Raw genomic sequence first — 12,725 nt, forward strand, 5'->3', positions numbered from 1 at the left:
TTACTGCCGCCGAAACAATCACTACTGGCACCTTTGCCTTCTCTACACGTAGGATATTTGGAAAAGAAAAAAGAGTATGCAGAATACTAATACCATAAACAGCTTTGAATACTGACTTCAGTGTGAGCAAGGACTAAATTTAGAAAAGACAGTTGAAGTTTTTCAGATACATTTTTTAAAGGGTGAATATTTTCCCTGAACAACAGGGAGCCAATATACACAGTTTCAGAGGAAACCAGGGCCTGAAGTACATTAAACAGCATGACTAAGTAAAATATATGCTCTAATGCATATAAATTTTATTTACTTAAAGTCTATTTTTGGAGAGAAAAATAAATCAGACATTTTAGAAATACATCTAATTGCTTTTGGAAAAAAAAAATCTGTACAGCCTTTTGTTTTTCTATTTATGCTGTCTTTACAATGACACATTTGGAGTACGTGGGCACTTCGTTTTTGAAGCAGCATTTGTGATTCCATACAAATGATAAATTGATTCCACATGAAGATAAAGTTCCAGGGACTTTCAAGTGCTTTTTAGGATCATTGTTTTCAAGTAAACAGCAATTTAAAAGAAACCTCTTGTACACACTTTTGTTAGTAAAGCACTTTGAGACAAAAGATTAATCTTCTCATTACTTCTACAACAAGTAATATAGAAGCTGTTGCCAAATTAGTTTATTTAAAAACCAAGTGAAAGAAGGAAGGAAGCAAGGAAGAAAAAATGAGCAAATTACCTCTCTCGGATAAAAATCCATTTGAACTTGTTGCCACTGACTCCTCTCCTGAAGGTGGGGATAGGAGAGCTTCTGCTGCATATCTTGTGCTAGACAATGCCCAAAGGACGCTAAAGTGACAACCAGCCATCCTACATTTCTTGGCCTCTGTGCCTGGGCCATCATTTTACTTTGGCTCCCCTGTGAACATTCACTACTCTCCCTTCAGTGCTCACTGTTCCTTCTCTTTTTACGCCCCCTTCTTCTCCAGCTTCTGACTCAGATTAATGAGGTTCTGTGCCGTGATGGGCCCCACCTTTAAACTTTATCCATGAGTCAAGTCGCTCAGCACACAGGACTGTTCCTGAGGTTAACAAGTAACTCTGCAGTTCCTGTAGCTCAATATATACCTAAGTCTGGGTGTGGCAGGCATCACCTCCTCCCCACCTAAGGCAGCCAGACAGAGCATGGTGATTAGAGCACTAAATCACTGCCTGAGTAATGCTGCATAAACATACAGGGCTTACGAACTTCCCCGTGAGTGTCTTGATCGCTTCCTTTGGCTTTGTATTTGCACCAGGTTACACAAAAAAAAAACCAACCCAAAAAAACCCAACAGCTTAGTTTAACCAAGGCAGTATGTTGAAAGCAATGGGATGGCAGCAGAATTTTCAGTCAATGCTCATCAATTTGTGTGTGGCACGGAGCAACAGAAGTGTGAAAAAATAAAAAATATTTCCAAAATGGTTATTCTGCAGACGATGAATTAGCTGTCCTGAGTAGTGGATGCACACACGAAATGTAAGCCAGCCATATATGGCTCTGTTCAGTCTCTCCGCAGTTGCTCCAGCCTAGATATTATTCATTCATTCATTCTCAATTCAAAAAGCTTTTGCAAGGTTGGTACAGCAATTGCTACTTTATGGTAATGCTCAACTGCTTTCTGAGAGTAATTTCTCATATTTTTTGCACTTTGCACTGCTTATCTCTCTGGTGCTTTATTCTACTACATTGGGTACTTACACATAGCAACAGCCAAGCTCTAAGCGAAGCAAAGTGACAGCCAAAAGAATTATAGCTACAGGAACTGCATCAGGGACAGGATATACAGCTGTATTGCCAGTCTTCAGCTAATAGTATTACTTTGCAAAGCCTACACTATCTTTAATAAACATCTCCAAATATTTTTTGCAAATACATTAATTTCAGATTTCACATGTTTTTCTACACAAATAGTATCCTGAATTATCTGGATTCAGGCTACTTCCCTTGGACCCTGTTAAAGTAGAGAAACACCAGGAATCTTCTCTACTGTGTATGGTATCACAGCCTTTGATTAAGTCAATTCTGACCTTCTCTCCATTAAAGTAAGAGATTATTCAGCCTCTCAGAGGGCATCACAGAAGAATCCTTCATTATAATGCCCTACATATGCAAAATTACGTTTGCAGCTCCGTAAAAGCAATCATGAGTAGAATAACCCCACAGCGCTTCTTAGACGGTGAAAGCACTTGAGCCATTGAAAATGCACAGGCTTAGGGGAAGCACTCTTAATTACTTTAACAACCATCCTGCTCCTCTAACTCACTCCAGTATGTACAGCTGTAGGCAAAAGACAGGAGATAATGGCACAGTACGGAGGCGAACGTTTCCTACCTGGCATGAGTCACCGGTGTACTGCGGCGGGCAGGCACACGTCTCCACGCTGAGCGCGACGCTGCCGCTGCCCTGGCTGGTGGCTTCCTCCAGTCCGACCTCCCCAAGTGTCAGGCGTTGAGTCTCCGTAAAGTAAAGGGCCCGGATGTGCAAGCCATCTAGCCTGGACAGGATTGTCATCAGCTCTTCCCGGGATACCAGCCTACCACTGCTGGCGTGTCTGAAGTTGCCCTGCACATTAAGGGGTACAAAATGAGCACAACACTGCAGCTGCTTAAAAACAGTAGCTTCAAAGAAGACCAGAGGACAGAAAAAGGGAGAAAACACCCACGGAACAGACTTGTCTAGTGCCAATTGGTGTGGTGTTGGAACTTTGGTTAATAAAACACAACAGTGTGGGGTAATAGAGTCCAGGAGAGTAGACACAGGATGGGTGGGAAAAAGAATAATGAGCATAAACAAAGGGATGTAGCTTTGACTGTGCAAGGTAAGTATGGCTCTGAGGTATGGAAAAGTGAAGAAGCCTGTAGGTTCTTCTTCAGTCATCCAAATTTCTTTGAGATACCACCCACCAAACCACATGAAAATGTGAAGGAAAATGCTTTTGTTTTTAAGAGTAAGTGAAGTCCTAGAAACCCGATCTTTCAGGGCTTTCTTGCTGCTAATAAACACAGCCTTGTTGAAAATGGAATTTGGCTTCAAGGAACATCTTTTTTGCCTGCATATGAATAAATAACCCAGTTCGACTTTCTGAGAACCGGTTTAAGGTAGGAATAATCCCTGCTGAATTCACCTACCTGAATGTTGGACACCCCATTCTAAACTAGGTACCTAGACACCAAGGAAAACAGATAACAACCCATTCCATCCCTATTAAGTACAGTCTGTGGTTGCAATGAATCACCTTCTATTGAGGACTGATTCAGCATTACTCCACCAGCCCTGGAGGGAGTGCTAAGGGCTACACCGGAAAAGATACCCAACCCAGAGGTGCTAAAATTAGGTGTCATGAACCAGAACCCTGCTTCAATGTGGCAGTAAAGAGAGATAAAAAGTGTTCTTAACATTTCAGGTCTACAGTGTTTAAGTTTATATTCATCACTATTACCAAGTATTTGGTATTTTTGCACATATTCTGCATGTGTGTATTTTTATGTGACTCTGGAAGGAAAAGAGAAGTCCATACCTTTTTCAGTTCTTACCTCAACCAGCTGCACTCGGCCATAATATTGACGATCAGGCAGTGGGTCGTTGGGGTCCATATAAACAATTTCCATTTGTTGGCCCTGTGTGAGAATGAGGATATAACATTGCTGTTTCACTACTTGTTATGGGAAAGTGTTCAGATGCAATAAAATTTGGGGAAGCACATTAATCCTATTATTTGGGGAATCAAAACTAAGTAATGCTAGGAAAACTGTACGTCTTTTTCTCAGGAAACTGGTATAGTGAGCACTGAATTCTGGTGCCAGCAAGGTTTTCTCTGCTTTTGCCTGTTAACAACCTTGTTTTCAAGTAATACACCAAGAGAATCAAGTTAATGCTGATCAACTTTCACAGGAACTAGTTACTACTTCAGAATAAAAATGGTTTTGCATTTTAAAACACTCTCCTTTGCATCCTGGTGCACCAGCAACTACGGGTATTATGGTAGTAGTTTATGAGGTACATTTCCCAGGAAGAATCCTAGAACACTGAATTAATATTTCTGATGGTGTGAGGAAACAAAACACCCCCTTGAGAATTTCAACAAAGTTAAAGATTTCAATTTTGGCTCTAAAATGGTTAAAATAAAACACTGTCAACCTAAATGGCATTTTTTATTTCAGTCCCTTGAAGCCTTATAATTATGTTTAGTTTTATGCTGAAAAAATCTCACAGAAAATGAGATTAATTACACACGAAATCCAGGGCATCTTTGGCAGAGATGAGGCCATACTTGTTGACAAGTGCGCAATACATTAATTAATTTTTTTTCCACAGGCATATTCTACAAAGAAAATCCTATTTTATCTTTTTACTTGCTCTCACATCAGTTATGCTTAGTAATATGTTACTTTGGCAACAGAGACAGATGTGTTGATGGCTTTGAGCAAAATGCAGTAAAATCACTTTTATAGAAAAAGTTAATGGTTATATTTTAATAGTTAAGTGCACTATAAGAGCAAAATTTGCCATAGTTGTTAAGTAACACAAAAATCATGGTATTTGTATTGCTTGTAAGAAAAATATAGTATTTTAAAGCTTACTGTTAGTCGTATGTCAGGTTTTTTATCCAGAAGAACCATGCCCTCGCTAGGTAAGCCAAAAGATTTCACTTGGTAACTTAGGAAGCCACCATATGAAGAAAGCTGTAACAAAATGCACACGACAAGAGATACTTTACTGCATTATTGCTTGATATGAACGTAAATTTTAATGCAATTTCTCTCATCTTCCAGCACTATAAATAACACATTTACTCTTTGTAAATGCTGCTCAATCAAATCACTCTGTATAAGTACATTATTAAAAAAAAAAAAAAGAAAATTCAAATTAGAGATGATTTTCTGTTTAACAAGTTTCAGAACTGCACCATTTGAGAGGCTGTTAAATTACTTATTTTTCAGTTTGGTTTTTTTTTTAATAGGACACTATTGGTGTTACAAACTAACCTTTGTATTCTGTATGTACAGTATTTTTTTCTTAAGTCAAGAGTGGTCTATTAAACAGAATGTTAAAATATAAAAGAAAATGGGGAGAATATGATCTGAATTTCTCAATTACTCTTAGGTTCTATACTGCTATACATTTTACATTGGATTGCTTTCTAACTTTGTAAACAAAAGAAAGAGAAAAGGAAGAAAATACACTCTGCTAAATATAAATGTTCCAGTGGAACCAGTTAAAAGGTTTCAGATAATGGAAAACAGTATTTATACCCTCATCATAACAAAAAATAGTTGAAGTGATCTTGTTCACATTTTCAAAAAGAGATGCTATCACTGGAAGCAGACCAAACCCTGACATTTTCAAAACAGAGTAACGTGAATAATTGGTAAATTTATGAACTTGTAAACTCACAGCTAGACAGCATTTTGGTGGGACTTCCATTACTGCAGTATTGCCTGTGCTAAAATATACATTGATACACAGCATACAGCAAAAGTAGTACCCAAATTAGAACTATTTTGTTTGCAGTGCTGTCATTGTAAATAACAGTAAGGAATGGCAGGCCTAGGTAGATACTGTGACATGCAACATAAAACTCGTAGCACTGAACTTAATAGCTGTGTTTAAAAAGGGTTATTGCCTGCTTTATATCTTGTTGCGGAACAACAGAAGTACTTTTGGTTTAACACTGCAGGTGATAACATATGCTTTAACACAAAATTTCTTCCAAAAATAATTTGTAGGCACTGAAACAAGAGCCTTTATAACATCAACAAAAAGCACCCTAACTAAATGTGCTGTTCACCTGAGATATGTATATATAGCTCTGAGCATAGGAGAGCAGGAGGAAAAATACTGCTCTAATCTTTAAAATGAGGACTAGGAGACACTTCAAAAGTTGTACCATCTTTCATGCCTTGGTGTCCACACCATTTGTTTTCTCGTGTGTGTCAGCAGGATTGCATCTGAAAAGCCTGTGTGTCCTGAAACTGGCTGTTAAGTATTGGCACTGTCAGGGCTCCAAAGAGGGAGAACCTGGGGCTCTGGGCCTGCAAGTCACCATTGGCAAAGCCCCCTGGTCAGTGTGACCCTCAGGCTGAGGTGCTGATGGCATTAACTGTGAGCAGAAGGCTGCTCCTTGCATGCGTCGACAGACCAGCAAGCAACCCGAAGAACACAAAGGGTAGAAAACCAGTTGACGCTCTTCCCAAGCAACACATCAAAAGCAAAACGTGGGGGGGTTTTGTGTGCCACTGAGCACATAACCACCTTTTATTCTTTTGGAAATCTGCCCAGGACATACTCTAGAGAATCTAAAGAATTCTCAAGCCCTGTGTGTTCTGGGTTTCAGTGAAGCCACACTGGCAAGTTCTACATGTTCTGGGCTTCAGAAAAACAGCTGAAGGTACCAGCTTCTTGAGACATTTGAGCCATTGAGCTCCTGATTATGCTGTTCACATTAAGACCTATCTAGCACCAAGCAATATGATTAATTCTGTGTTATCAGTTAATTTCAAAACTGCATTCAGAAGTAAAAGGATTCCTGGCATGAAAGGTAAGAGAGACAAGTGAAGAGAGAGAAACTTATCTAAGAAAAACAGTGAGACTCTTCAGCAATGATGCTGGTAAAAAAAAATGATTACATGCTAGTAAAACAGAAGAGTTAGGTGGCATTTACCTTCTCTCCCAGGTAGGATGGTGGTGCTTTCCAGTACAAATTATGCACAGAAGCTGGCAATTCTTGAACATCAGCCACCACACTGTTACTGACTGGATTGAAAGTGACTGGAATATCCATATTTTCATCTACTGCCTCCAAGCGCCAGTTCCTCATATCCACAAACTAATGAAAAACACATAAAGGAAACAAAAGTTTTCCTCATGCTTTATTAAAGCATTACCAGCACCAAGTAAGGAGAAAAAATTGTTTAGCCTCTGTAATTCCCTTAGCATCTGATCCAGCCCCTTCAGAGTCAGCCTAAAGTCTTTGAACAATGGATATTTCATGGACCTCAAAACACTGAGGTGAAAAAAACTGTAAATGTGAATATGTGCCAAAGCTACTTGGGATGCAGGCACTTGGTTTGGTTTGTCACCTGGAAACTAAATTCTATCTTCAGCCACAGGAAGACATAGCCTTCTGGGGGTTACTAGGAATTGTGCACACAAACCTGAGGATATAATTTGGAGATGCTTTTTAAAGTCCATTCCATAATCAAACCCAGGGCACTAACCTCAAAGACAGAGTTTGGAACAGGTTAACTGTGAGGGAGGGTACATGGCATGACATTTTGGAGAGGCAGGCAATGTGGCCTAATATTCTGCCTCTTTAATGCATATTTTATGTTTATGCCTGTTCTTTCATGAAAGACTATGCCTCTTCTTTTTTTTATTGTTATGCTGTAGGAAAGACAGCATAATGTGTATGATGTACCAGAACAGTTCTGGATTCTGGTGGATTGCCCTTGACTTGCCAGAGCAAAAGAACCAAAAAAACAGACATGTTTTTATAAACATGTTTTTGGTGAGGACAAATAATGACTAGAGGAAATTTTCTACTGATTTCACCTAGGCCACATTTTCACCTTTTGCTTGTAAACAGTAAAGGGCACAATCTGGATTGCATCTACTCTATGTCTAAACCTTAAATAAACTCCTCATCCACTATTCTCACTTTCCTCTTTTCCTTTCTCTTGCCTTTGCAGCTGTTGCTTTTTTTGTCAGTCTTCAGCCATTTTACTGTTCATTTATGCTACTAAAAATCTTTGTTTCTCACACTGGATGTCATGTCTCTTTTACAGGGAGGGAAGAAAGACAATTTTTACAATCTCTGCAGAATCTGTCACACAGTTCTTAAGAATGCACCTATAATATAGACATGTAAAATGGGATGTGCTTATCAAAGCACCTTGAAGGACATCATTGACTTTAATGATGACACAGAATTTGAAGATAAAGCAAGCAAGATAAAGGCCAGCTCAGCTTCAGTGGAACTAGTGACTGGCAAACAAACAGGTGAAAAGGGCCATTTCTGCTGAACAGCCCTTTCAGTCTACACCTAATCTTAAGAAAGCTGCACTAAATCTTCACTTGGAGAATTGCTTGGAGAATATTTCTCAACCTTAGAAACAAATAAAATATATTTTCAGCTTCGGAAGAAGTCTGAAATTTCCTTAATGGAACAAGTGTAAGTTCATGACAGAAAAGGAAAAAAAATCTTTGGTACACCTTGGTTCTACGACGATCCGTGCTGCGACAGTTGCTGGTTGCCCCAAAACAAAAGCAAGGTGTGCATCCCCTGGGGTTAGAAGGGTTCAGATAAAAGGATCCTGGTCTGCAAGTGTCACATGCTGCACCTTCAACATTTTCCTGTTAAGGCATAGTTCAAAGAAATTTCAGTGCTTTTTGCTTTGCTGAGGTCTCAAAACTTCCTGAACATGAAACGAATCTTCTGAAAGAATATATATTTAAATGTATAGAAACAGATGAATGAAAATATGTGATAGTCTGGATAGACTATATTCCAAATGGAAACAAAACTGTCTTGGAGGCTATCTTATGAGCTTTCTTTCCAGTTTACAATGTGAAATGTGAACCACTGAGTAATGAATACTAGTCAGAGACAGCTGGTTACTTCCTTGCCAAAACCCTCCTGCTGGCTTTTGCAAACCCGTAATATAAAAGGTCACTTGTGAAAGTTCACATTTATCACATTTAATTATGCAGATCAGAACAAAAGAAAAATTCCTAGCTATAATGATGTGGTAAAATGTCAACTGACATAATATGGCTAAAAAAAGCATGGGACTTGGTTTACATCCAAAAAGCAAGATGCAGATGAATAAAGTGGATCTGTGCAGGGTACAGACTGCTTCAGTGATTCAAAGGACATCTACTCTGCAGCTCTCTAACATCCTACAAAACCTAAGACCACCTGTACAACTGGCAGATATTGGAGCCATTTAAAAATGGTATTTCAGGTTACCATGATAATCTGTGCACGTACCGCAAAGTGTGATGCATTTGTACAGCTGCACTTAATTTTCACTGAAAACTTAATGATAAACTCACTATATTCACCCCATTATATATGAAATAGTCACTGGTGTGCAAGTGATGCTTGTGAATGCAGAAGTAATTTGATTTATCTGACCTTGCAAAGACAAATTCCTGTCTGGGGATCGCAAACATCTGGTTCTGTTCCATCTCTGTTACAGCTACACGGCACACAGTTAGGGAAACCATAAGTTCCAGGAGCACACTGATCACACCGACGTCCTGTTATTCCTGGTTTGCATCTTCATCAACAATCACAGAGGAGAGAGTCAATAATAGAGGCAGGAATGGAGCAGGGAAGGGAAAATAAAACAACAGGCAGGTGGATTTTCAAAGGGAATGCATGGCTGTGACACAACTTCATGACTTCCACAGAGAAAAAGCAGCTGGTTAGTATTGTTCTCAGATTTTGAACAGTGTGACATTTAAAATGGCCACAGAACTGACTGGGAATGGATTTGACTTTGAAGGACAAAAATGCTCACAATATAATTAGACTTCTGCAGCTATTCAGTCCTTGCAGTCCACAACTATTCTCCCTGTACACCACAGTGTAAAACACAGATGTTGAATATAGGTAAGCAGAGCTGGAAGAAGGCTTATATCTGGAAAATGTGCCTGGGCATTACTCAAAGCATGCACCTGGTAAAATGGGAAATTGCAAACATGTGAATAATTACTCAACCACCCACAAAGCTTGGGTTAGTTTACAACTGTACACAGTGGATAAAATCCATTCTGCTCACACTGAAGAGTGAATAACTTAAATTTCCCATATCCTCTCCGAACACCTGAAAAATGCATTGAAGCAAACCATTCATGCATTGTTTCTAACACACATAACCCAAACTTACTTGCATTGCCCACTGGTTTTATCACATTCTGGGCTTGCCACATCAACAATTCCTTTTTCTGAGCAGTTGCAGCTCCTGCAGCCAGCAAGGGGATGATAGCTGAAGTAATATTTCTCACACACTTCACATTGTGGCTTCACAGTTAGTGGAGGGCAAATGCATTTACCAGTCAGGTCATCACAAAGACGCTGTCCACAGTTGCATACTAGATCAAAGAAATTGTTCTACAAATCAATCACATCTCACCTTACGACAATCAACTCCTATTGAATATGCAACAAATACACACAACCTTTATGTATAGAAAACATGACTCTTTTCCCTCACTAGTTTAAAGTTCAGGGTCATAGAAACCAACTATGTGACTGTAACAATAGTTTCAAAGAGCAGGTTTAGTGCTTGGCTCTTTTCCATGGATTGGTTGCTTTACTTCACCACAGACATTGTTTATCACTTGCCAAAACTGTCAAGGATTAAACAAGTAGTTTTGGTGTCAAGGGCACCACTTTTATAAAGCGATGTTTATAAACATCAATATAGTATCTGTGAAAGCAGCTGAGGACTGTTGGTGTAATCTATTGATCTGCTGTTATTATTACACATCAGAATATGAGGAATTAGGAATGTTGTGTCTCTGATTATCTATGGAAAAGCTTGAAGGTATAAAATGGGATTAAACATTAACAACTTGGAAATTATTTAACAGTGCAGAAAAAATCCATTTCACTGAAATAGTGGCAATATGGATTTTATCCAGTTCAGCTTTTAACCTACTATACCTGACCAGACAACACATGCAAAGGCACACTTCACCAAGAGCTAGGTGTGCTTTAGGGGAATGGGATTTCTTCTGCCTTAAACTGAAAGCTATGATCCGGTGAAGCTAGAACAGCTTGACCAACCTCTCACAGGATCAGGCTCTACAAAGAAGAGTCAGGCTGCAGTACACCTGCAGTAAATTCAGAGGATTAAGTAGGTGGCTGGGTCAGGAGCTGAAGGAGTGCAAGCACATACTTACACTTGCAAAAGGGGAATCCATAGTAACCGGTTCGGCAGCGGCTGCACTGGCGACCGATGACGTTGGGTCTGCAGACACACTGCCCTCCCAGGGGGCTGCACGTAGGGCTGGTGGCACCTGAGCTGTGGCAGTCACATGGCAGGGCCCCATTGTTGTAGAAAGCCACCAGGGATCTCACTGAGTCCTTACAGAAGGCTGATGATCGTTCTGGGCTATTTAAATTGAAATATAAATCATGTAAGTGCTGGCACGCGGTAATTGTTATGAGAGTGCTTTGCAGTGGTTCAGTAAATTAGGGTTCTGTCTTTCCAACAGCTGGACATAAGGATGGCATCAGCACACATGCAAGGATATACTTTAATTAAATCAGGGATGAATGGCTTTGAACATGCAGGTAAGAGGGTTTTTTTTCATAGCAAGTGCATATTAGTTGTATCAGTTCAGACATGCCAAGCAAAATACCAAATAGCAAAGATGGAAATACCAAAGGCAGAAGATGACACAGATTTTCCTCTTTTGTACTGTGAGCAATAAAGCTCTACCTTTACAATGCATTTGCAATAGAAAGTAATGGAAAAATGACTCATGGAAATTAATTGGGCCAGCATAAGCCATGAAAAGCATTTTAATGTAGCACAATTACAGGGATTTTAGACAGATCTCTAAATACATAGTAGAAGTATTATTATTCCCAGCTTGTTGTCAATGTTCAGTTTTTTCGAAAGTGATGCTTACTCAATATAAAAACTGTTTCCTCCACATTGGCTGATAAAATCAAATGACTTGTCCACTGTCTTTTTGTCAAGAATTTTGTAACTGTAGGTGTCTGCTGGAACAACTAAGATATTTTCCTTAAAACAATAAGAAAGCTAAATTGTACATTTCAGAGAAAAACAAAAAGGCACAAGCTAAAGGCATTTACATGTTTAAATGTTGCTTCATTATATATTCTGGATATTTTCAAAGCCTGTAAGATTTTAACCAAAAATTAAGAAAATAAACTTTGCATATTGCCCTCAAAGTCATGATGTTATAAGCAGTGTACAACAAAACAGTGCAGAGTATCTTAAAAGTTTAAAATAAAAACAAAAGCAGTGCATAAGGTCCTAAAAATCTGAAACACAACATTAAAAAATGTATTCTTTTTGTTTTTCATCTTTGCATCTATCTCTAAATGAATGGTGAAACTGAGAATAACATTTTCAAGTACATTTATGTAATACACATACCAGGAGGAGCGTTCTTCCATCTGGTATCATCACTGTAACAGAGACCACGGGTTCAAAAATGTCAAGCTCAATTTGGTTTGCCGCAATCACCTCAACCTGACACCCAGAAGTATGAGGGCAGAATGAAGCATTGAAAGTTCCTAGAAGAAAAAATATATGGGGTTTATGTGAAAAGGTTGTGGTTGTAGGGGGCTACTGGGATGGGTTCTATGAAAATCTGTAAGAATCTTTTCCCATGTCCAACAGATCCAATGCCATCTGGCTCCAAGATAGACCCAACACTGGCCAAGGCCGTGGCTGACCATAGTAGCACCTCTGGTACAACATTTAAGAAAGGGGAAAAAACCCAGCTCAACAGCAGGTACAGCCAGAGAGAAGAGTGAGAACATGCAAGAAAAACAACTCTGCGGTCACCAAGGTCAGTGGAAAAGGAGAGGGAAAAGGTGCTCCTGGTGCTGGAGCAGAGATCCACCTGCAGCCTGCGGGGGAAACCCACACAAGAGCAGGTGGATGCTCAAATGGGGTCTGTAAATCTCTGGGAATC

At 39.3% G+C, this 12,725-nt stretch overlaps 1 protein-coding gene across 1 annotated transcript in view; it reads right to left on the minus strand.

Moving 5' to 3' along the window:
• LAMA3 (laminin subunit alpha 3) overlaps positions 1-12,725 on the minus strand; it is a 106,527-nt gene that overhangs the window by 37,571 nt on the left and 56,231 nt on the right. The window contains exons 31-40 of the mRNA XM_066182428.1: positions 12,182-12,321; positions 11,688-11,803; positions 10,953-11,164; positions 9,935-10,139; positions 9,178-9,322; positions 8,253-8,393; positions 6,703-6,867; positions 4,622-4,723; positions 3,575-3,658; positions 2,373-2,603 (exon numbers count right to left, since the gene is read on the minus strand). Of these exons, the coding sequence (XP_066038525.1) occupies positions 2,373-2,603; positions 3,575-3,658; positions 4,622-4,723; positions 6,703-6,867; positions 8,253-8,393; positions 9,178-9,322; positions 9,935-10,139; positions 10,953-11,164; positions 11,688-11,803; positions 12,182-12,321 (1,541 nt within the window). The remainder of the gene's footprint in view (positions 1-2,372; positions 2,604-3,574; positions 3,659-4,621; positions 4,724-6,702; positions 6,868-8,252; positions 8,394-9,177; positions 9,323-9,934; positions 10,140-10,952; positions 11,165-11,687; positions 11,804-12,181; positions 12,322-12,725) is intronic.

The sequence above is a fragment of the Chamaea fasciata genome, unplaced genomic scaffold (genome assembly GCF_029207755.1).
Source record: "Chamaea fasciata isolate MVZ Bird 193981 ecotype frontalis unplaced genomic scaffold, bChaFas1.0.hap1 SCAF_1, whole genome shotgun sequence".
NCBI classification, from domain to species: Eukaryota; Metazoa; Chordata; class Aves; order Passeriformes; family Sylviidae; genus Chamaea; species Chamaea fasciata.